We start from the raw sequence: 25,170 nt of genomic DNA, 5'->3' as shown, positions 1-25,170 counted from the left end.
CCACTGTACATAAACATGTTTATTTTCTTTTTACAACAATATGCAGGATGAAAATGCCTCATCAGACATTGGTACATAACATGAGGTGACAAATCAACTTCAGTGGGGAAGAATTGGAAATGAGAAGGCAGTACAAGTAGGGAATATGGTGTATATACGCAATATGTAAAGAAAGACTTTGAAGGACTGCTGCACTCCGCGTGGTTATGAAGATGTCAAGTGTACTTTCTGTACAGTATGTGAAAACAAAGCTCATTCCTTTGGACATTCACACATGGCATGTCACGTTATGCAACAAAAAGGGGGTTGGAATGGGCTTATGAGATGCCAAGCCTTTTTAAAGCTTTAAATATGAAATCAATGTGAGCCTTCACAGAGCAGCCTGCCTCTGCAATGCTTCCTTACACTGTGAAGCTGATCCTACGCATGAAACAATTTGATCTTTCTATAATTTGGTGAAAACCATGCAATTTCAGGCAAGATGAAACCGCGCCACCAGCCACACCCCAAGCACCGAACACAACATACCTTTTGTTTGGAGCTGATTCATTAAAAAACACCCTATTTGAAATCTGTACAACAAAAATACATTTGAGATCTACATCTAGAGGTACATTAAGGTTATATACACTCCCCTCATACATATATTATCTTTACATGTAGACGTAATTGAAACCCAAACAAAGAAAACAACTAAACCTGGGGGATAGCGTCACATCCATTTAAAAGTCTCCAACTGTACCTCTGCTTCTGTCTGATCTGGCCCTCAATCTCGTCTCCACAGTGCACTACAGCAGGACTCAAACATTGCAACTGGATGGATCACTGGAACAGGTAAATTTGAGCCGCCAAAATAGGGGAATGACTCAAGTGACAGCATCTTATTTTGGAGTGGAAGAAAATGGGAACAAAGTACTGCACTATGCACTAACGTTACTGTGTGTTGACTTCAAGAATACAAAATAGAAATCAAGTCAGAATATGGGCATAAAGCCAACTCAGTTATTCTGACACAATAGAACAAATAAAGGCTTTCAATATACTTGGGCCTCTTCACTGAAGAGAGCTGCACTATTCCATCCATAAACATGTCGTATGTAGTCTGGTCTCTGGTGGGACTGGTTTGGAAGAGAAGCCACGTAAGCCTGAACACATTTGCCCCCAATATTTGTATGAAAGCAACTGATAAAAAAAAAAAGAACCTTGTTTGGTGCCACATCCACAACTTTGCATCTGATCTCTTCATGTTGCAGCGTTGAAACTCATTCAGAAAATGGAAAACTACATTGTACAAAGTGAGATTCTCACAATCTCGTCGCAAGAAAGAAACTAATAAAGAATGTTGTGTGCCGGCCGTCTTCCAGGATACACGCAGGCGATTCCGTGACCTGCTTTAGTCTATTTTCACATTAGTGTATATCTTCCTCACAAAGGCACTTGTTCCCATGTATCCAACTGCACCTGCAAGAAACACACACACACATTGGTCAGTCAAAGGCCCCGAGATTTCATTTTTCTGTACACCTCTTGCTAGTAGTATAAAATAAATTAACACTACATATTTGAGAGGGCGTTTCCATACATCCCCAAAACATGATCCCACATGACCGATACCCTCTAAAGGCACTACACTGAACGGAGCACACGTTTCAGAAAAATAACAGTACAGTATTAAAGAATTGAAAATGTGAAGCAATATTATGTCCAATATCTATCCAAACATTGAGACAATGTCATTTACATAAATCATCTCCGTATAATTAATTGGTAGGCATACAAATATTCAGTGCCCTGTGATTGGCTGGCGACCAGTGCAGGAGTATGCTTCTGCCTCTTGCCTCAAAGGAAGTTGTGCTACACTCTCACTCAAATGCAAAGACACTGTTTATTAAATTTCAACCAATAACACATTTCCTGTTTGTGTCCTTTTGACCATGTCATTATAAACAATTGCTTGTCTTATTACTTTGTATATAATACTCTGGTGTTGAGGAACAACAAGCAGGACTGACCACACATGATTCCAAGAGCAGTACTAAACACAGCCATATAACCAAAGTAGAAGGATGTCTGGAACAGCCCGTACATCCTGAAATATGGCAGAGAAGAAAACATGTTTACGTTTTGTACAATCCTGTAAAAAAAAGTATTAGATGAACCACAAGACTCAAACTCACTTGGTTTTGAAGAAATAGTAGTAAAAAGAGTACATGTAAACATAAACTGCAGTGGATGCAGCAGACAGGAAGCTTGTCCATTGCCTGGAAAGGATAAATGTTATTTTCTGTTTGTTATTTTCTTCCAAAGTTGCCGTCCAAAGGCAAAGACACTTACCATCTATAGTCCTCAGCATTGAGCAGGAAGTACGTGCACACGATGGTGACACACACCGTCACAATGCAAAGGATAACTAGGACCAGCATCATGAAACCGTATACATAGTAGATTTTATAGGCCCAGAAAGACGTGAAGATGAAATACCTGATGAGGGAGGAAAAGTCAAGGTGTGTGAAGATCATGAGCCTAAAATATCAAAACCTCTCTCAGGATGTCGACTTACATTTCAATGAATATGGAACCGAAAGGAAGTATTCCACCCAGACAGACGATGACAGCTGGCTCCATGAACCTAACGGCACAAGAATTCCCACACACGGCTTATTGTTTTTGAAGTAAAGAGGAAAACGAAGATACTGGTTTGAAAATCAATTCGCTTATGTCCTTTGGGTAACTGGCACAAGTCATTGTCTAAGAGTTGTAGACATTAAGAAAGATCAGAGCACAATTGCCTCTTTCCCTCGATGGCAATGACGACCCTGGTTACATTCGGAGCAGGACACTGCCTGCGTCAAAAGTGGGACTGCCTGGATTAGTTGAGCGGTCGCAAATGTCTTTTTTTTTTTTGAGGTCTTGTTTTCCTCTCAAAAGTGCTTGTATCTTCACCACTGCCCACCTGTTGTCTGCCCTTTGGCCTTGACGCACATGAACAATAGTGGAAATCCGGCTCATTTATAATGAGGCAGATGTGCAGTAGTGACTAGATAATTCGGGCCTTTTGTAATGACGGACATGCACAGTAGTGTTTGTCCGGGTCAGCCCGTGACGTTCTCCCATAAACTATGGCTAACTGGGATCAGCAAGGGAGCCCGAAAGTTTCACCATTTCATTGTAAATATTAAGGACAAATGCAATGCAAAACCTGCAAGACAAAACTTGCCTTTCATAGCAGCACAACAGCGATACACGCTCATCTAAAAGCAAAGATGTTGTGGCTGATTCAATTTCTGACAATTAGCGATAGTCATCACAGTAAATCACTTGGCTGATTAGCTGCTAATAAAGACCTCAACGGCATTTAAGCTAATTTCATAAAAGATGTAATCATTGACATTAGCTCAAGGCTAACTGACTATGCATTTCATTTGCCTTAGCACAATGGTTATGTGTTTACTGTAAAGTCATAACCACAGATATGGATATAAGACATACACTATAGAAGGCTGACTGAGCAATGTGCCTACTTGGCCAATAAATGTACATTTGAAGTAAATCAGCACTCGCTCATCAATCTGTTTATCCTAACAAGGTAAGATGATTTTCACATCCTTTAACCTAAATTCAATTAAATACACTAGAAATACAAGATATTTAATGTTCCAACTGATAAAATGTTTTTGTATTTTGCAAATATTCACTCATTTTGAATTTGTTGCCTGCGACACGTTCCAACACACACTATTAACCTAATTGTCAAACCTTTTTCACACACCTTAAAGGGACATTCCAGTGGTTTGGATCAACAATGTATCCAATAGGTCATGCAATATGTACTGTATCTTGACAATGTAATGTTAATCCTCTCTCATATAATGGTGTGTTGAGAAGATTTTTATCAACAACTACGAATTTTCAGGGGCGCCTCCATTTTGGCAAGTCACATGATCTACGTGCGTGGATGTGCCGCACCAAAGGCTCAATTACTAAGGACGCCATTATGACCAGAGTTGATTTCTCAGATTTATCCTCATCTGATGAAGAAATAGCAGTATCGGGTGATCGGGAAGATGGAGGAATACGTCCATACAGATTTGAACCTGTGGTTGTAAATAATGTTGAATATTCGGATGGTTCTTCGGATGGGAATGACGTGGAGTCTGACGACCGAGCTCTGCTGAGCAATGGGGCCATAAGTGAGCTCCCCGAGCTCCCGTGAGCGAGCTCCGGGACTATTCGTCCGTCTTCCCGATCAACCGATCCTGCCATTTATTCATCAGATGAGGATAAATCTGAGAAATCACCCCCGGCCATAATGGTGTCCCATGTAATCGAGCCTTTGGAGAGGCACCTCATAAAGTCACATCCGCGCACGTAGATCACGTGACTCGCCAAAATGGCGGCGCCCCTGAAATTTCGTAATTGTCGATAAAAATCTTCTCAAAACACCAATAAATGAGAGAGGATTAACATTACATTGTCAAGATACAGTACATATTACATGACCTATTGGACACATTGTTGATCCAAACCACCGGAATTTCCCTTTAAACACTTCAAGATGCAAGCTAATTATGGGTATATTTGACCAACTGCTTACTGGTGCGAAAAGCTATAATAAAGATACGATATGATTAGTTAACTAATTGCAAAATAACCAGTGACAAGTCGAAAATAATCATGTGTGGGAGCTGTACAATTTGAACTTGACTGTTCCTCTCTAACAAAACACACCTACCATTTCTTTTCAGGGATTGGCCTTGGCACAGCATTCACCCTGCATGGGAAGTTTGGTTGGCCAGAAAGATTCCTCCCCAGAATTGTTCCCACCAGGTTTAGTGGCAGAATGACAAAGAAGCAGATACAGCAAACAGCCACCTGTACACGTACACAAAAGATGGTGTTCTTCTCCGTTTTCAAGTGACATGACAGCCTATACTTACACTACGACAGTTAAATTGATTGTTCCCCTAATGTAATGCACTTACCAATGCAGTAACATGCTGACCTGAAACTATAAGCAAATTTGACTGTTTTGAACAGCTGCTTTGGCACTTGTGTTGTAATAATCAGATTATTGCTGCCAGTATTTGTCGAAATTGTAAATCACCTTCCCACTGATGTCATGGTTTTGTTCTTTATGCACTGGGCAAGTTAAGATAATTCCCAAATTTATGTAACAAATGCTTAGTTATTATGTGACTAATACCCACATGCAGTTTACTGTACTCATTCCTTGTTTGTATAATTTAAGACCACAGCTAAATAAACAAGTGCAAATGGAAGGCGAGCATCCGTGTTAATGAAATCGGACACACCCACCCCTAACCCATTTAACAAATGAAATTCCTGGAGACATTGTATTTCTTTTTATTTATGATTCTCTTCAAATCCAAGTACATTTGAGAATAGATTAAGACATATACTGATGATACATTTTGTGACATTTTGATTTGGTAGCGTGCGGTGATTTTTCTAATGTAAAATATGTGCTTCGGTTCAGTAAAGGGTGGGAAAAGTTGAATTATAGGGCAATGTGATTACCCCCCCCAAAAAACTAAAATCATGACAAAGAAAACAAAACCATGACAGCACCCACAACTTAAACTGAAAAGGTCAACGAATGCTGGGATTAAGACTCCAGGACAAATTTTCTCTCACGATTGCAGTGTCATACTACTAGTACTACTACTACTACTACTACTACTACTACTACTACTACTACTTTTCCTTTCAGCTTTTCCCGTTAGGAGTCGCCACAGCGTGTCATCTTTTTCCATTTAACCCTATCTCATACATCTTCTCTAACACAAACTGCCCTCATGTCTTCTCTCACAACATCTATCAACCTTCTCTTTGGTCTTCCTCTCGCTCTTTTGCCTGGCAGCTCCATCCTCAGCACCCTTCTACCAATATAGTCACTCTCTCGCCTCTGAACATGTCCAAACCATCGAAGTCTGCTCTCTCTCACCTTGTTTCCAAAACATCCAACTTTGGCTGTCCCTCTAATAAGCTCATTTCTAATCCTATCCAACCTGCTCACACCAAGCGAGAACCTCAGCATCTTCATTTCTGCCACCTCTAGTTTTCCTTCCTGCTGTCTTCTCAGTGCCATCGTCCCTAATCCATACATCATGGCTGGCCCCACCAATGTTTTATAAACTTTGCCCTTCATCCTAGCAGAGACTCTTCTGTCACATAGAACACCAGACACCTTCCGCCAACTGTTTCTGAACCTGTTTCTTCACTTCTATACCACACTCACCATTGCTCTGTATAGTTGACCCCAAGTATTTGAAGTCATCTAGCCTCGCTATCTCTTCTCCCTGGAGCGTCACTCTTCCTCCTCCGCCCCTCTCAATCACGCACATATATTCTGTTGCAGTGTCATACTACTGCCATAAAATCTTGCTGTATATCCATCAGAGAGTGATGATATTATATGCATTGCAATATCTTTTACAAACACTAGGGTTTATCCTGTGAAATCAAACAGGAGGGGAATGACGGAGGGGAGACCAGAAAACAGGTCACCTTACACCACAATCGGATGCAACCGTTACCATGACGACAGCACGTTGTCAAACAATGGCTCACTGCCACAAAGTTGGGTGTAAAAAAATGACATAAAGAGGAAGAAAAAGACCATGCCACCGGACCACGTGATCGACCATAACTGCCTCAGCGATTGATTGATCACAATCGACGCATTGAGCACCTCTGGCGTAGTCTGATCTAGGCATAAATGTGAACACAGAACAAGATAATATTGTTTCGTCTTTGATTAATTTTACTTCCTTTTTTTGTTCATAGCTACTACCGCTAAGGCAGCGTAATTGTAAATGAAATGTATTAAATGTTAATTGTTGACCTAGACAATGTTTGCTTTTAATATGCATTTCTACAAATCTGTGTAAACTCACCATGGTGCCAAATGGGATCGCTCTGGACGCGTGATAGTAGATTGCAATGAAGTTGATAAAGAAGGCAGTTCCACACACCATTGCTGGGATCATGAAGGCGCCGACAAACATTTGCTTAATCCACCTTCTTCCTGTATTAGTCAGGAAATCAAACAACAAATTGGATACTGTTTATGACATTCAAATGGTATGGTCTATTTACAAATATAATTACCTCCTTGTTTTGCATACAAGCTTCCACCAAAGTAGCCATTGACAGGGGAGGTGGCAGCATACACAAAAATGGCTGTACTCAACATTGATCCTCTCCTGCAGAGCAAAACAATAAGTCTTTTAAGGGCATGATTCCTTCATCTACTTAGTATGTTTTGGACATTTTTTCCCAACAAGTAGATATAACCACTTTTTTTCCTCCAAAGACGCCAATAATCCAAAATATTACGTTATTTACGTAATGGAGAGTGAGCATCTTTGTCACAAAAATGGTCCAGCAGAGCCCTAGAAGGAGAATTGGTATCTATAAATCAGATGATACCAGTTAGTCCCAGTATTTGGTGTGATCTGTAAAGCCTGCCACACACAAAGCAGCATGCCTGAAACAAATTGGGCTGTCGTGCAGTGTGTGGGAATCGCTAAGTAGTTTGTGAGCGGTTGGCCCTCTACCACTGTTTTGCTGTGATTCAAAATTCAAATTGCACGTAAATAGCGTAGAAATCTTGCAGATGTAACAGCCAATCAAAGTTGCAGAAGGGTTCAACTCTACCCCCGGTAATAATTAACTACTTTTACAATTGCGATATTTACAAAAAGCAAAGCATGAAGTTACCGTTGCGATGTATTCAGTTACATAGTTCAGTGTACAGAGGGGCTAAGGTTTGCTTTAAACATGGCGATACAAATGTCATGATTGCAGCAGGAGTATTTTTCATGGCACCAAAAATAGGGGAAAAATAGGTTGCATTAGAGTAGATGAAACAACTTAAAAAAAAAAAAAAATCTGGCCTTATGCCTCGGTCCCACCATCACTGATGTACAAGACTTACTCTGTATACAGATCTTCAACCATTGCCACGATTATGACAATGAGTGAAACGGAGAAGATCTGGCAGCCAGAACCAATGAGTGAGGAGAAAATCAGTGGATGGCTTGAAGGCCGGAAAACATCTCCATGCACCTGCTTCCAGCCGTATTCATCTCCCAGGTCTCGGTCCTATTGGGAAAACCACAACATCATATTACGTGATTTGAAAGTGCAAGTGGTTGTCACTCAAAGACCCCTTATTGAGCTTACCATGTCATCCATTTCTTCCTCTTTACTGTATCTGGCGTAATCTTTTCTGAGCGTTCTCATCAAAATCATGGACACCAGACCCACCAAGAAGATCACCATCATGAAGGAGTTGAAAATAGAGAACCAATGTATCTAAGAGAAATGAGTGAATATCACTATTTAGCAGGTTTATAATTCAAAGTGTTGTGAAACAGTTTGGATTATTAGGCTACAATGACCTTAAAGCACCAATTAAAAAAATTGTCTTATGCCTTTTAAAGAACAGGTTACCTGAAAGACAATTCGTTAACGCTCTAACCAAACATGTTAACATTGTGAACAAACAGCTTCCTGTGTCACTGTGGATAATGTTGGTGGTATATTGTACTGCTCATAAATTAAGATAATAATAATAATATAATTGAACCCAGAGTCTGGATAAATGCTTTGCTAGAATATTGAACCATGCCCAGTGAACTTAAACTTAACAAAATGCACAAAATGGTCAGTCTTGAATCTTGGAAACATATAAGCTACACCTGGAAAAAAAAAAACTAACCAAGAGGAGTAAAAGGAGAACATCAGAAAAGAATATTATACAGCAGCAGTTAAATGAAGTAACTTTGAGGTCCAGCAAAAGTGTGTCATTATTTAACATAGACTTCGTGGATTGTTTTAGAATAGTTAACATGTTTTTACATGATACCAATTAAGAATGCTAAAAGTGAGATGTCTGAGAACCTTAAAGTTATGAATCTGTATTTCAACCGTGGTGAAGCTTTTTACAGGTATATGACATTTGGGAATTTTAAAATGTTACTTAAATGACCTGTACAGTGAATGCTTTAGATATGATTTATGATGCCAACCATGGGATTAATTATTATTTGGATTAATGTACTGTATGGAAAAAAACAAAAAAATTTTACAAACATCACCAGACAGCATGCTAGAATGAATTATGTTCAACCTTAATGGTTGGAGAGTAATTTGGAACAATTAATATATTTATGTGACATAGCATGGCATGGTGGAGGACAGGTTAGCCCATCTGCTGCAAAGTTCTGGTGACCGGAGTTCAAACCTCACCCTCACCATGTAGCATTTGCCTGTTTTCCCTGCGTCTGCATGGGTTTTCTCTGATTACTCCAGGTTCCTCCCACATCCCTAAAACATGCATGGTAGGTTAGCTGAAGACTCTAAATTGCCCTAAGTGTGATTGTGAGTGCAAATGGCTGTTTGTGTATATGTGCCATGTAATTGGCTGGCGACCAGATCAGGATGTACCCCGCTTTTCGACCAATTTTAGCTGGGATACTCTCCGGCATCCCTGTGATCTTCATGAGGATAAGCGATACGGAAGATGAATGAGTGACTGAATGGTGGACATAAATACATTGCATAAGGTAAATACTGCATGCAAGATGAGTACTTGCTTGGCACAACTACATAAGGGTGTGGCAGAGAAAGTGTCCTTGGCTCCCTTTAAAGGCGCAATTGTAAATATGTTAATAATTCATGTTATTAATAAAAAGACTTTTTGGGATACATCAGATTTGTCATCAACTCTAAAATATGTCAAAACATTATTGATTATCTTTCGACAAAATTGACATTGTTACAAGGCCCAACTTTTATCTAGTTCGGCGAAACACTCAGATCATGCCATGACCTAAACCAGACAATCAACTCACTCACCCTGTGCTGGAAGAAGGATGGGTCCAGGTACTTGTCAAATCTGTCCTCAAACTTCACATCGGACTTCTTCCATTTCACCTGTATATGCATTTGGGAAGACTTATATGGACAGTTTACAACTTTCATGTTCAGCAAAATCATATTTACAGGATTTATAATACAAGCACACCAATACAGTGTGATGAAAATGTATTGGCCCTCTTCTAAAATTCCTATATTTTTGCGAAGTCAACCTACTTTAATGCTAATCAAATGTCAGACAAATATAACCCAACTGAACTTAAAAAAGCTGTTTTTATATGGCAATTTCATTTTGTAAGGGGGGTAAAAAAGATAGTTAACTGGCCCTGTGTCAATTAGTAAAGGCCTCCGAAAGTGAATATAACTGCTTTTCCCAACCTCAGCAACAACAACTGAAATTAGTGTTTTCTAAAACTGGCAGTGATTCTTTCACGCCTGGTGGGCGATTGTGGCCCATCCTTCCTCACAGAATTGTTTTAATTCAGCGAAAAATGCAGGGTTTTCGAGCATGACTGGTCTTTTTAAAGTCATTGCATTTCATTCGGATTCAAATCTGGACTCTGACTAGGCTACTCTTCTTCTTCTTTTCCTTTCGGCTTATCCCGTTAGGGGTCGCCACAGCGTGTCATCTTTTGCCATCTTAGCCTATCTCCTGCATCTTCCTCTCTAACCCCAACTGCCCTCATGTCTTCCCTCACCACATCCATAAACCTTCTCTTTGGTCTTCCTCTCGCTCTTTTGCCTGGGAGCTCCATCCTCAGCATCCTTCTACCAATATACTCACTCTCTCGCCTCTGAACATGTCCAAACCATCGAAGTCTGCTCTCTCGAATCTTGTCTCCAAAACATCCAGCTTTGGCTGTCCCTCTAATGAGCTCATTTCTAATCCTATCCAACCTGGTCACTCCGAGCGAGAACCTCAACATCTTCATTTCTGCCACCTCCAGTTCAGATTCCTGTTGTTTCTTCAGTGCCACTGTCTCTAATCCGTACATCATGGCCGGCCTCACCACTGTTTTGTAAACTTTGCCCTTCATCCTAGCAGACACTCTTCTGTCACATAACACACCAGACACCTTTCGCCAGCTGTTCCAACCTGCTTGGACCCGTTTCTTCACTTCCTGACCACACTCTCCATTGCTCTGTATTGTTGACCCCAAGTATTTGAAGTCGTCGACCCTCGCTATCTCTTCTCCCTGTAGCCTCACTCTTCCCCCTCCACTTTTCTCATTCACGCACATATATTCTGTTTTACTTCGGCTAATCTTCATTCCTCTCCTTTCCAGTGCATGTCTCCATCTTTCCAATTGTTCCTCTGCATGCTCCCTGCTTTCACTGCATATGACAATATCATCTGCAAACATCATGGTCCAAGGGGATTCCAGTCTAACCTCATCTGTCAGCCTATCCATTACCACTGCAAACAGGAAGGGGCTCAGAGCTGATCCCTGATGCAGTCCCACCTCCACCTTAAATTCCTCTGTCACACCTAAGGCACACCTCACCATTGTTCTGCTGCCATCATACATGTCCTGTACTATTTTAACATACTTCTCTGCCACACCAGACTTACGCATGCAGTACCACAGTTCCTCTCTTGGTACTCTGTCATAGGCTTTCTCTAGATCCACAAAGACGCAATGTAGCTCCTTCTGACCTTCTCTGTACTTTTCCACGAGCATCCTCAAGGCAAATAATGCATCTGTGGTACTCTTTCTAGGACTGACTAGGCTACTCCAAAACCTTAATTGTTAAAGCCATTCAAAAAATTAACTTGTGTTTTTGGAACGTTATCTTGCTGCAAAACGTGATTGCGCTTCATCTTAAGGTAACAAAGTGATGGCTGAACATTCTCCTTCAGGATTTTCTGTCAGAGAGCAGACTCACAGCAAGTTGTCCAGGAAATGAGGGAGCAAGCAGCTCAAGACCAATGCATTACTGCCACGGTGTTTGACTGTTTGTATGATGTTCTTTTTCTGAAATGCTGAGTTACATTTACATCAGATCTAACAAGACACAAACCTCCGAAAAAGTTCAACTTTCCTCCCGTCAGTTTATATATTGTCTTGGGAATCATTACAATGTTTTTTTTTTTTTTTTTTGTGGAAGTAAAATGAGTCCTTGTTCTTTTTGGTCAGCAGTGGTTTTTGCCTTGGAAATCTGCCACAGATTCCATTTTTGCCCAGTCTCTTCCTTGTTGTTGTGACAGGAAAACTGGCCTTAAGGGAGGCAAGGAAGGCCTCCAGTTCTTTTAGAAGTTGTCTTGAGTGCCTTTGGGTCATTGATGTTCTCATGGGGTAATCCTTGTAGTGTGGCCACTTCTGAGAAGGTTCACCACTGTTCCATGTTTTCTCCACCGAAGGATAATAACAATAGGGAGAGTTGTTGTATTGTTCACTGGAATCTTAAAGCTCTAGAAATGGCTTTTGGAACTCTTTCGAAACTGACAGATGTCAATTACTTTATTTCTCATCTGTTACAGAATTTCTTTAGATCTTATATTATTAATGCAGGTTTTTTTTTATCATTTTGTTGGGACAGATTCTCTTTTGAGTGATTTTTTGATTGAACAGGAATGAAGGTAGTCAGGCATGGGTTTGAGCAGTGAAGATTTACACCAAATTGTGATTTGCTCCACATTAATTCACCATTTAGCAAGGGAATAATTACTTTTTCCACAAACAGCAAGTTTTTTTCTCATGTAAAAACTGCATTTTAAGTTCACTTAGGTTATATTTGTCTGATATTTACATTTTATTTGACTATCTTAAATAATAAAGTGGGGAAATGGAAAAAATATAAAAAACTTGAGAAGGAAGCCAATACTTTTTCACAGCACTATATTCATATTAATTATAGCAAAGAAAATTCCAGTAGATCATTCAGTACTCACAGAGTAAAACATTGCAATCCTTGTGTTGGGCACAAGACGAACTTTGCCTTCACTGGTAAGATTTACATCAACAATTCTGTTCCCGTTAAAGCCGATTTCCAGTTTCTTGTAAGTCCAAAGGTAGTGATCTTCTCCATTTTCATCTGCCTCACCAACAATACCTACAGAGAAATGGGTATCATTTGGATTTAATTTTCCACCATAAATAGACCAATGAAGGCATACAAGCACATGAAAACATTCAGGGTATTATGTTGTCAACAATGTGAAAACATCTATCCATCGATCATCTGACCTTCAGAACTGTGAGGCACAGTCTAACCAGTTGCACCAATTTGTGGAAGCTGTATTGTCATTTATGATACTACTAATCAGATCTCAAAACGTCAAAATGAAAACTGAGCACTCTATTTTACTAAAACAAATAACATTGCCGATAGACTGAATTGTATAGTTTGTTTGGACAATAGTTTAGGTTTCTATTTTGTGCAATGCACTTCATGTACACGTCCAAGAAGTACAAACTACACAGAAGAAATATATTTAAGTGTTCTCTTCCATGCTATTTTATTACATATTTATATTTCCTATTTTCACAATTTCTGCTCAAATGATGCAAATGCAAAACATTTAATCTTAAAATTAATTAAGATAAAATTTAGTGTCAGGCATTTCAGAAAAAGCGTCGTCATTAAACAAAACACAACGATAAAGAAACCAATGATGGTTGTTGTCAGTCATCTGTCACATTAAAAAAAAATGACAAAAATCGTGTGTGCCAAGCAGCCGTTCATTGTGTATGCACATTAATAACAGAAGCTGGATTTTTTTTTTTTTAAATGAACTGTTCCCTTGCTACAAGGCAGTTCGCTTTACCCGGTTTTACAGATTTATTGTGTGTGTGTAATATTTTACAGTTTGTCCAGCTGTTTTTTTACAGTGCAGGAATACACACTGTATTCTCTTTTCTTCTTTTCTAACCCACCAAGGGAAACCTGCATATGTGCTGCATCCCGATTGGCTAAGGAACTGTAGACCATTGTCAACCCCTCCAAGTACCTGACTGCTGGGGTGTGTGTGTGTGTGTGTGGGTGGGGGGGGCATTTAGGCATACCCTGCGTTGCGCTATGGTCCTGGTATTTAATGGGTGCGATCGTGGCAAAAAAAGATGGTGAGTTCAGGTGGTCAGTCATTAGGGGGTGGTGGGAAGAAAGAAAAACAAAAACTTCTGCCATGGTAAAAGCGAACATGAAACACATTATGGTCTCTAAGCTAAGTAGAGTTAGTGAACGGGCAGAGACCCTTCGACTGATTGTCCAATTGTGCCAAAAACAAAAAAAGAGGGTACCCATGAGTAAAAAAAAAAAAAAAAACCTCAGACATGAAACTGTGTGTTTATGTGCACGCTTTTGAAATACGGGCGTGTACGAAGCTAATCGAGCCAGGGAGCAGTAACAGAAACTTTAGTGACATTAATGGAATTAGTTCCAAAGCCCAATGCCACCACAATGATATAGGAACATTTTGTATTGAAGCCTTATGAATGCAGCCATTCTGCTCACGCTAATAAGTCAAATTTGTATGAAGTTACAACAAGGACCTCAACGTGACGAAATGCATTTTAAACTCAATCATCCCACCCAATTTCTTCAGTTGGGAACAAAAAAAAAAAACAGTGCGACATTTTCTGTTTCACATCAGCTTGCAATTATGGAATCATTTGCCCCAAAACGCAAATTCAAATGTAACACCAGACAGCATATGATGCACGTGTGTTCACATTCCATAAAGTAGAGCATTTAATACTTACTATAGTAATAGATGTGCCACTGAACATGTTGACAAAGGCTGCATACTTTTGAAAAGTACCGGGGGGAGCGATCACTCGCCTTAAGTACTGGAAGCTGCCAGAGAGCCCAGCAGTGGTTCGTCGCAGCTTCAGTTCTCAAACATAATCAAACCTGGCATGTCTGTTTATTAGAATATTCTCACCCAGAAGAAAGTGCACCAGCAAAGACCCATAGTTGTTTTTGCCCTCGCAAGCACAAAACTGCAACAAGGTGATTCACCAGAAAAAACGCAACAGCGGAACCGCAGAAAGGGGGAAGGAATGCCCAGTTGCTTTTTGTAATTTCTTTTGTGCAGCACCTCATTGATCGGTCATTAAAATAAAATGTATTTCGAAAAACTATAATATTTTTCTTTTAATAGGAAACCGCTTATCCTGGATTAACAGCCTTAAAACCTATATTGGAAATAAAAAAAAAAATACTGGAAAAGAAAAAACTGTGGATGAAAAAAAATACAGTACCGTAAAGGAAAAAACAAACAAACCTGTAAACAAAAAACTATGCACTGTAAATTAAACACAGATTTCATTTAATGCAGCTATGCTTTTAAGCGTAACCCCCACGTTAAACAAGGGAACACTGTATCCGGAACAAACAGTGTTCCAACCTTAATGAGTCAAGATTCAGTGATTTCCGTAACACAATATGAACATTCCGTAACATTTGGCAGGTCTGAAAGGATATGCCAGTCACAATTACACAATCCCACTGTTTTTCCTGTACATGGGCCACATGTTTGCTACATGGCAGCACATTAGTGGTAGGTTACAATAAAATATAAGACTAAGGACTAAGAAGAAGTTACCTTACTTTTATGAATTTGATATTTAAAGAAAGGCACTTCTATGGGTTCCTTGTCGAATATTGTCTTACACAGAGTCTTGATCATCAGGATTACGGTTCTGAATCCACAAATTCACATTTGTACTGGAATTTGTCCTCCGATATTTGAGAAAACTCCCATTTGCTTTTTTTGTCCAAATGTTCATTTTTTCCCCAATTGCAAACTACTGTCTATTCGAGGTTTGTGATGAGCCACTTTCCCAGGTGTTTTGCGATCACAGTATGTGGTATACTTATGATAAAAACTTTTAATATAGCCTGAGTTGTCCTGATCTGATCACAAGATCAGAAATCAGAGCCAAACACCTAATTTTCAGATGACTTGCACAAGATGAAAAGGATCTGGTTTTGCACTTTCTACATTTTTAAAGGTCACAAAGTGACAAAATAATTATAGGGTGCAAAGACCTTTTCAAATGAAAAAGCATTATCTTCGTTTTACAATGCACAATGTAACATTACAGGTTTTTTCGTACCGGAATTTCAAGTACTGGGTGGTGCCTCCCCACACAGTGGATCCTAGGAGGGAGAAAGAGATGGCCAGAAGCTTTCCCGTTGGTCAACAGCTCATTGTGATAAAAGTGACACAAAGTAAGATTTCGAAACAGTTTGTTTATGGCCTGAAGTTAGCGCATGATAGATACTACAAACTAGATCTGCAAATCCTGATATAAAAAAGTGTGGCAAAGTAGTGCGCTAAATATTATCGTCAAGACTTAAAAGACCAATCGATGATCACATATGACATGTAAAAGACTAGTAAACTTGTGCCTTCTGTTTGCAATTGACGAGGCCATGTTGTCTGCCCTTGACGCGAGTCGAACACTGACCCACCGACTTACTCAGCTGACACGTCCTTTTAAATAACGATGCACAGTAAATGTATTTACTATGGAAGAAATCTATCCATCCACCATTTTCTGTTCTCCTTAACCTCAAGAATGGGTGTGCTGGCGCCTATCACAGATGATTCTGGGCAAAAGCCGGCGTACACAATGAACTGGTCGCCAGCCAATCATAGGGGACAAATAAACAACCAACCATTAAATTTTTGGGCCATTTAAAGACTGCAATAAATCTACCACGCATGTGTTTGGGATGTGGGAGGAAACCAGATAACCTGCAGAAAACCTCCACATGCACATGGAGAATATGCAAAACCCACACATGTGAGGCTGCATTTGAAGCCTGGTCAAACTGGGAGGCAGATGTGCTAACCAGTCGTCTACCATACCGTGTGGAAGAAATAAAATAAGCTCAAATATAGGCATCCTACAGAGTATGCTAGAGTTAATGTATGCTTTTCATATTGGACTGCCATGCTATTGCATACGATTCTATATTTCCATACACTCAAGTGTGACTCAACTCGGACTCAGATGGAGGGGGGAGAGGGGTTTGATCAAGACCAGTAATTTCTGCAATTATAATCACTTTTTAAGGTCCCCCTCTATATTCAGTGATTTTCGCTATTCCTGTCCTCTGTGAACAGCAGTAGTCAACTGTACTGCTAATTGTCACAGTATAATTCTCCCAACAACCCTGGCCTTGGTTCACGTAACTTATTTACTATATTCCTGCACGGTGCAGTCAGAAAATGGCCTAAACAAGTTGAGCTTGTTCCCATGAAGCATTTAACATATTTCATTGTACAAGATAAACATTGTTCTAGGGAGGCCTAAGTCCAACTTCACATTGTTGATTTGCTGTGAGCATATAGGCTCGGACGACAGAGAAACGTACGTGCACTCCACCCATAACCAACATAATTATATGACTACTGTAGTTTTGTTTGAGCTGCCAAAGGTGTGGCATCCATATAAAAACAATGACATATACAGGAGTGACTTCACTGTTACCAGTAAGACAATAATTAATGATACTACTGAGAAATGGGACCTGTCCAATATTTTAACAATGTGTAAAAAATATCACAAACCTTGTTCAAATGGCGTATGAAACAAAAACAAAACAAAAAAATTCAACCTTGAATCAACTGACCAAATTGTGACAATCTGTGGTACATGATATCAAATTGGACCTAAAGGGTGGGAGGGTCGCTAATGTTGAATTCCCAGATTCGCACTTGAATGTAAAGCAGTTTATCTCCTATGAGAAAACATACACAAATACACAGCATGCCCATGTAATAGCACAAAAAGGTATGTAAACTAGTATGCTGATGAAATCCAAAATAAAACTAATGACTGATCAAGATAGCCAGGACAATATACAGGGAAGTGAAAAAAAACAAGATGTGCAACCAATGGCATTCATTCTTTGAATTTATCCATCATTGTAATTGTTACTTACCCCAGATGGGCAGGTCATCGATGTACATTTGGTACCAGTAGTGATTCTTTATGGCATACACAAAAGCATCCCTTTTGACTTTGTCCAGGTCAATTTCACAGTATGTTGTCTGCATGACTTCATCTACAGAGGTTGAGAAATTGCATTATTTTGAGGGGGGGAACAGTATTAAAATTGACACTGTAACAAACCTACAGTTTCAGAAGCAGTCGTAATTGACCAATTTCTAGTAATCTTTATTTATATTCTCTGTACAGTTTTAAAATAGTTGTAGGCAAAATATGAACTCTTCTTAACCATTTTCAGGTGTTCAAATCGTATTTCAGCCTGTGTATGTGAGTCTCGTGGAAAACTGTGAAGAAATCTGAAATGTGATAAATGGACTGAACTTCAGATTAGACTAGAAGGTACACTAGACAGACTTAAACGCTAACGATGTCACTTACTCCCAGCTCTGGAAAATGTTTGAGAGTATGAAAGAAAGTGTTGTAACAATTATGCAACTTGCATGGGCAATGTTCAAAACACAATATGCATAACTGGGTCAACCTGTAAGTAACAAAAATGTTCAGAACGTGTTCTGCTACATTTTCTTCACAAAAAGAGAAGGCCATGGAGTATTTAAAAAAACATTGGCTTTCAATTTTTTTTTGTTTTTTTTTTTTCTTCAAGAAATTAAAACACATCCCACCAACTAAAACAAATACGCATGTTAAAAGAGACACTGAGTCTTCCTATTCAATTCATCTACCAGAGTTCTATATTTGACTACATCTATTTTTATCAGTTCAGCACGTCATGAGTTTTCACCAAATGTTAATGTCTATCCATTGGTCAAATCCATTATCAAAAAAATGAACATGTAAATTTATGCTTAGGCAAAGTCTAAATAACTCTCGATTCACTGCGTCCTAAGATAGATAGATAGAGAGAGAGAGAGAGAGAGAGAGAGATAGATAGAGAGAGAGAGAGAGAGAGAGAGATAGATAGATAGATAGAGATAGATAGATAGATATAGATAGATAGATATAGATAGATAGATAGATAGATAGATAGATAGATAGATAGACAATAAACCATTAGTCATTTGCTTTGTTCCCCTCACCTTCTTAGGATCAGACAAAATCTTTGTTTTAATCAGGTTTAAATAACTACGAAAAATAACTTCTTTTTCCTAAGTGTCAGAACAATGAGAAGGGTTTTAATAGGCTGTTAGGGATTTTCGAGACTTAGTACCGCTCAGGAATGAGATGGGTTGTTCTGTCCTCCTCCAACGTACCTTGTGCCAAAATATGCATATGAACCAGAGGACAAAAGCCAAGCACCTGGTGAAGATGAGGGCTAAAGATGCTAACAGTATGTCATTATCCACAGTGAAATGAGTACTGTGCCAACATGGGCTCTGCCACGAACAAGCTTTTACTCCATATAAACAAAAAAGACAGTACAGTTTGCAAATGTACACAGGGACAAAGACCTGAATTTTTGGAGGAATGTCGTAGTATCGTGAAATTTTAAGATAAAAGAGGGATGCTTGCAAGCCTGCGAACACCATCCCAACTTTGAAATATGGGGGTGGCAGGACCTTGTTGTGTGGTTGTTTTTCTACAGGAGGGACTGGTGCACTTCACAAAAAAGATGAGATCATGAGGAAAAAACATTGTGGGACGAGCGGAGAAATATCTCGAGACTTCATGAAATTAAAGCTTCAGCACAAATGGGTCTTCCAAACTGACAATGAATGACCCAATGCATACTGCCAAACTGGTTAGATGATCACCCAAAGAAGAAGTCAATGCTTTGGAGTGGTCACAAAGTCCATTTCACCATCCTGTTGAAAATTTATGGGGAGACCTCAAAAGGCATGTGTAAGCAAGGCCACCTACAAACCAAGCTGAGCTACACCAGTTCAGTCAGGAGGAATGGACCGAAATTCCTGCCAACTATTCTGAGAAGCTTGTGGAAGGACATCAAAAACGTTTGAACCAAGTCATACGTCTTAAAAGAAATGGTACCAAATTCTAATGAAATGTGAACTTCTGACTGAAGAAAGTAATGAGAGAAAAAAAAAAACAACTCTGCCATTTTAGCAAATGGAGATAACTCTGGTAAACGTAGTCTAAAGCAGGAAAAGATTAGTCAGATTTTGTGTTACACAATAAGGGAAAAACAAACGTGCCTGTCAAATTCATTTTTGACATGAGCCACATTATAATTTTGGTTTCCATCAGGGGGCCATCATGACTGTAAACCCATATAAATGTATGATAGCCTCATATTGCTACGTATACCCAACAAATTAATAGATAACTGGTTTTGAAATCACAAAACATGTAAAAAAATGTTGTCTAATTAAAATTCAACCTATTTTAGAAGGAGATGCATTTTAAAAAAGCTTTCATTATCTGGAAATTTATACTGTGCAGACAATTTCAAATTTTGGTATTTTAACAATTATAAACATGAATTTGACACGCATGATTTGCTTTTGTAGACCACGATAGGATCTTGTGCCTGGGCCTTGAATTTGAGGCGTGTGTTTTAAATAGTAAAGGTAAACATCTGATTTCAACAGTAACTGCTACACTACCACTGGAATTAGAGCCATCACACTAGCCAGCGCTCAACTTAGGACTCTCATCCATAAGATCGCCAATAAATGTGTTTTCTACCATTACATGTCTTAGTTGCCAATAGCATTATGTCAATAGTTTGCATTTATAAGCTGTTCTTAAGTGTTTTGAGGGAGTCTCACAAGAATCAAACCCTTAACACCAATGAATACCACTGATAACATGCTCATGAATTAAATTTCAGTGTTACGGTTAAATACCTTTAAACTTGATGTCAAGGCCGCTAAACTCCAGCTCCACTCCTTGCAGGGCTTCTCCAAGGGTTTCATGGTAATGACTGATGGTTTTCTTTGTGCCCACACAGAAGGGTAAAGAAAAATACTTGTAGGTCTCCTGTCGGTTGTGGTAAGGCCCCACTGTGTTCATCCATAATACTACCTCCTCTTTATCTGTGTACTAAAAAGAGAAAAAACAAGGAATCAGTGTGAAATCCAGACATCACTCAAGTCAATAGCCCCATGAAATGCCTGTGAATTAGTGAAAAAAAGTCTGTTCTCTAGTGAACTCCATATACATATTTTCTGCACTATTACACACACTTAAAAGCCTTTCAAGACCTCAAAAATTGATGGTGCGACTTTTAATCCGATGCGTTTTGTGAGTGCATTGAGTTCGAAAACCTGTCAAAACCTTGTCCGACTTTGGTAAGCGCTCTGCATGATTTAACTGTCGGACCATTTTCCGCTGACACAGGGATGTAACATGAACACTATTTACACTGGCAGCAATAAACCAATCAGACAACATTACTTACTACGCACACTACATTACGCTGGCGGCGATAAACCAATCAGAGAACAATATCTGATACGCACAGAAGGTATGGTGACCTTTGCCACACCTCCAGTAGGTGTGCTACCGGTATGCCGCAAAACAACATTTGTGGCTATCCGTTATGCGGTTGTAAATGGTAATAGAGCAGCCGCAAAATAATTCTACATCAATTAACCTACGGCTCAAAAGTGGAGGAATCAATAAAATGAACTGCGCCAAGTTAAAGAAACGAAACAGAGTTTCCGCGGGAACAAAGCAAGGTGGCCAAAGTTAGATGTACTTGAATAATGGATTATCGAACAAAGAACAGCTGGGACAATGTCTCTTCAGTCACCATTCAACTGAAGTCAATAATGGTAACACAAGACATGAAGATTGAACACTTTCAAGTAGGTTCGTCTTGGTGTTTTCATCTTATGAGAAGGCGTCTCCATCGGCGCAAAGACTACCATAGTGAAGCATCTGCCAGCAGACTAAAATGTAACGTGCATGCTTCCTATAATATGGTGCACCTTATGTATGTGTTAAATACAGAAACAGACCCCGTAATTAATGGAAATTGATCTTTATAATCCAGTGGTGCAGAAAACACAGTAAATAGATGCAGTGTTAGAAATACATATTGACGTTTTCACACCTTTTCAAATCAATTAACTGCAACAATATTTTTTTTCCAATATCTTAACAATATTCAACTACCACCGCATGATAAAAATGTGAAACACAAGTGTGTTTGTTTAATCTCCAACTACCCACTGTTTCAGACTCCATTGAAAAAAAGGCAAAATGCTGGTGGTAATGTCACAAATAGGGTGTTTTTAAAGGAGCACTTTCCCAACCCATAATGATTTATGGAAAATGTTCAATATGACATCCGTCCATCCACTCTCTAAACCACTCATCGTTACTAGGTTCAAAGTGCGCTAGAAGCTATCTCAGCACCAGCCAAACTCAATAAATATATAGTACAATATAAACAAACAAACCACCATTCACACTCCCAACTAAGGACACATAACTAATGGCAGTTTAGTCATCAATTAATCTCGCATACATGTTGTGGAAGAAACCGCATTACCTGGTGAAAACCATGCGAGCAAGGTTAGAACATACAAACACCACATAGGAAGCCCAGGACACAGATTTGAACCCACAGCCTAAGAACTGTGAGGCAGATTCACAAACCAGTCACCTACTTTGATACTCCAATATAATTAAAATAAAACACACATGACCAAATGACTCATTATTAACTTGCGGAAAATGAAACCAGGTAAAATTATTGATATTAATACAACCACTTATTGCGTTACATTATACACATACCAAAATAACATACAGTATATCCAACAAAACAAATTGGGCTTACAATAAAGACATTTTAAGACAACTCCAACCCCAATAGAACTCTGTGCAAATACAACCAACATGCGCACATGAAAGGTACTCCAACGATTACCTCCCAAGCCCTCACACACACACACACACAGACACACAGACACACAGACACACACACACACACCACACACACACACACACACACACACACCACACACACACACACACACACTATTAGTTATAATTAGCACATCTACAGTATGTATGCGGCCAGCATGCCTCCTGCCCGAAGTTAGTTGGGATAGGCTAGAACACTCCTGTGACCATTGAGAGGCTAAGCGGAACAGAAGATGAATGAATGGTGGGCAAACTAGTGAGCATATCCACCTCACAGTCCTGAAGACTTCGGTTCAAATCCGGCCTCCCATGAGTGGAGTTTCCATGTTTTCTCCGGGTGCTCGTTTCGCTCCACATCCCAAAACATGCATGGGATCTTAACCGAAGACTAAATTGCCCCTAAGTGCGTGTGAATGAATGTTTCTCTATTTGTGTGCTACGATTGGCTGGCGACCAGCTCAGGGTGTACCCCACCTCTCGCCGGAGCTAACTAGGATAGTCTCTAACATATCCACGACCAGAGTGAGGATAAGCCGTGGTGACAATAGATGGATACATCTGTGTTTGCATGTAATAACTGTGGAATAGGAATCAAAAACATGTAAGCTCGAGGGACTAGTGTGAGGCCTGGCGCTAAACTCGTGTTACCGCATGTTAACCTATAGACGATGGCAACTTAAGTGTGTTGTAGGCTTCTTATGTATGGTAAATAACTTTGCAAAAGGGTTTTATTGGGAAGCATCTTGTGAGCAGACTTAGTAACGCTAGTGTCGGCTAGTCAAACTTCAGCGTCGCTTCCGCCGGCCGGTGTTCTTAAATAGCTCGAGCAGCTAGGAAGGAGCTATGCTAACAAACGTTTGGTCCCAAGCACTTAGGCCGATGAGCTTTGACAGGTTAGCTAGCTAATGCGTCAGGCTCCATGTAGTTCCTTTGGCCCACTATTCGACGATAAGTAGTAACACGGCGAGTGACACGCTTCTATGTGATCCGAGTGCAGCTCCCTTTAAAGGCTAAGGAAAACGTTAGCATGTTGCACAGAGCACAAACGTCCATTATTTCAAAGCCCCGTTTCTTTCGGCCTCAAAACACAGCCTTACTGTGTGGTCGTGTTCATCTGCTTCGACAGGTAATAAGGAGCCTAGAACACCGAGGAACACCGCAGCTGCCACCCTCCACCTGGATGATCCCATTCTTGTCGGAGAAAGTGAACGGAAAGATCGGGGTGTTAGCTTTGGAGGGCTATCCCACCTTCTTCCTGGTTCGATGACTGAAGCGATTTTGGGGACGCTGTAGTTTTACGCATATGGCGTAAGTGTTTCGCGTTTACTCATCGGATGCACTTCTGATTGGCTCAAAAGTCACATGTGACTTTGGAGACCCAATCACGACGGAAAGCGCTGAATGAAACGACGAGTAAAGAAACGGTGGCTGCGCATCTACGCAACCTTCAGCCACGTCACCCGACTGCCAAGACCGGAGCCGTATGGTTTGACAAAGGCACTGGAAGCGTGAAATACGAAACGCTGCTAACCAAAGCAAATGCGTGGATCTGTTCACCGTCCACACCAGCCTCACTGTTTCAGCTGAGGCACTTCTGAACAATTATTTAACACTTTACTAAAACAAAAGCGCACCCCAGGACTTAAATTCTTCGGTTTTCAATCTTCATGAAAATAAGGCCAACGAAACTGTTAACGACATCCGACAAGATACGGGGTGGATGCTGGATGGCACTTTAAGGATATTTTGACTTCACGTACGTGTTTCCCCTTACAGACCGTATTCGTTAGATTGCAATAGAAACTCTTGGGGGCGGCGGCACGGTGGAACAGCTGGTGGAAGAGCGTTGGCCTCACAGTTCTGAGGTCCCGCGTTACATCCCGGACCCGCCTGTGTGGAGTTTCCATGTTCTCCCCGTGGCTGCGTGGGTTTACTCCGGGCACTCCGGTTTCCTTACACATCCCAAAAGCATGCAACATGAATTGGACACTCTAAATTGCCCATAGGTGTGATTCTGAGTGGGGCTGTTTGTCTCAACGTGCCCTGCGATTGGCTGGCAACCAGTTCACGGTGTACCCCGCCTCCTCCCCCATTGACAGCTGGGATAGGCTCCAGCACTTCCTCCGACCCTCGTGAGGATAAGTGGCGAAGAAAATGAATGGATGGACTCTTGGGGGCATTTTGTTTATTAGGTAAAGAAATAAACAGCCTTCTTCTTATTCCAGTTGAGCAGATGCAATTAAAAATTGGGTTTATAATGTGTTCTGCTACATTTTCTTTTCAGAAAAAGAGAAAAGGCCAAAGGGCCTAAAAAAAAACATTTGTATTCATTTGTATTTTCAGAAGAAATTAAAACATGTCCCACCGACCCAAATATCCATCCATCCATCCATTTTCTGAGCCACTTATCCTCACGAGGGTCTCTCGAGTTCTGGAGCCAATCCCAGGTGTCATCGGGCAGGAGGCAGGGTACACCCTGAACTGGTTGCCAGCCAATCACAGG

The 25,170-nt window shown here is 40.1% G+C and overlaps 1 protein-coding gene across 1 annotated transcript; it reads right to left on the bottom strand.

Moving 5' to 3' along the window:
• Position 1: 1 nt before the first annotated feature.
• Positions 2-24,017, bottom strand: tm9sf3 (transmembrane 9 superfamily member 3). The gene is made up of 15 exons (XM_061836881.1): positions 23,765-24,017; positions 20,639-20,834; positions 17,806-17,928; positions 12,800-12,960; positions 9,886-9,963; positions 8,209-8,340; positions 7,961-8,127; positions 7,132-7,226; positions 6,918-7,048; positions 4,733-4,872; positions 2,561-2,629; positions 2,335-2,481; positions 2,178-2,261; positions 2,013-2,089; positions 2-1,461 (listed from the first exon to the last, which is right to left on the bottom strand). The coding sequence occupies exons 1-15, from the start codon at positions 23,855-23,857 to the stop codon at positions 1,394-1,396; spliced, it is 1,761 nt and encodes a 586-aa protein (XP_061692865.1). The 5' UTR covers positions 23,858-24,017; the 3' UTR covers positions 2-1,393.
• Between the last annotated feature and the right edge of the window lie 1,153 nt (positions 24,018-25,170).

The sequence above is a fragment of the Syngnathoides biaculeatus genome, chromosome 12 (genome assembly GCF_019802595.1).
Source record: "Syngnathoides biaculeatus isolate LvHL_M chromosome 12, ASM1980259v1, whole genome shotgun sequence".
In the NCBI taxonomy this organism is placed as follows: Eukaryota; Metazoa; Chordata; class Actinopteri; order Syngnathiformes; family Syngnathidae; genus Syngnathoides; species Syngnathoides biaculeatus.
The sequence above is the reverse complement of the archived record's forward strand: the minus strand, read 5'-3'. Positions and strand labels throughout refer to the sequence as shown.

Bases quoted from the DNA above. Each gene is read 5' to 3' on its own strand.
- tm9sf3 (XM_061836881.1), bottom strand. From the start codon at position 23,857: ATGGGATCATCCAGGTGGAGGGTGGCAGCTGCGGTGTTCCTCGGTGTT. The intron at 9,964-12,799 runs GTGAGTACTGAA...ATGCATATACAG, and splicing joins GGATTGCAATGTTTTACTCT to GTGAAATGGAAGAAGTCCGA. The intron at 4,873-6,917 runs GTGAGTTTACAC...GTACGTGTACAG, and splicing joins CGATCCCATTTGGCACCATG to GTGGCTGTTTGCTGTATCTG.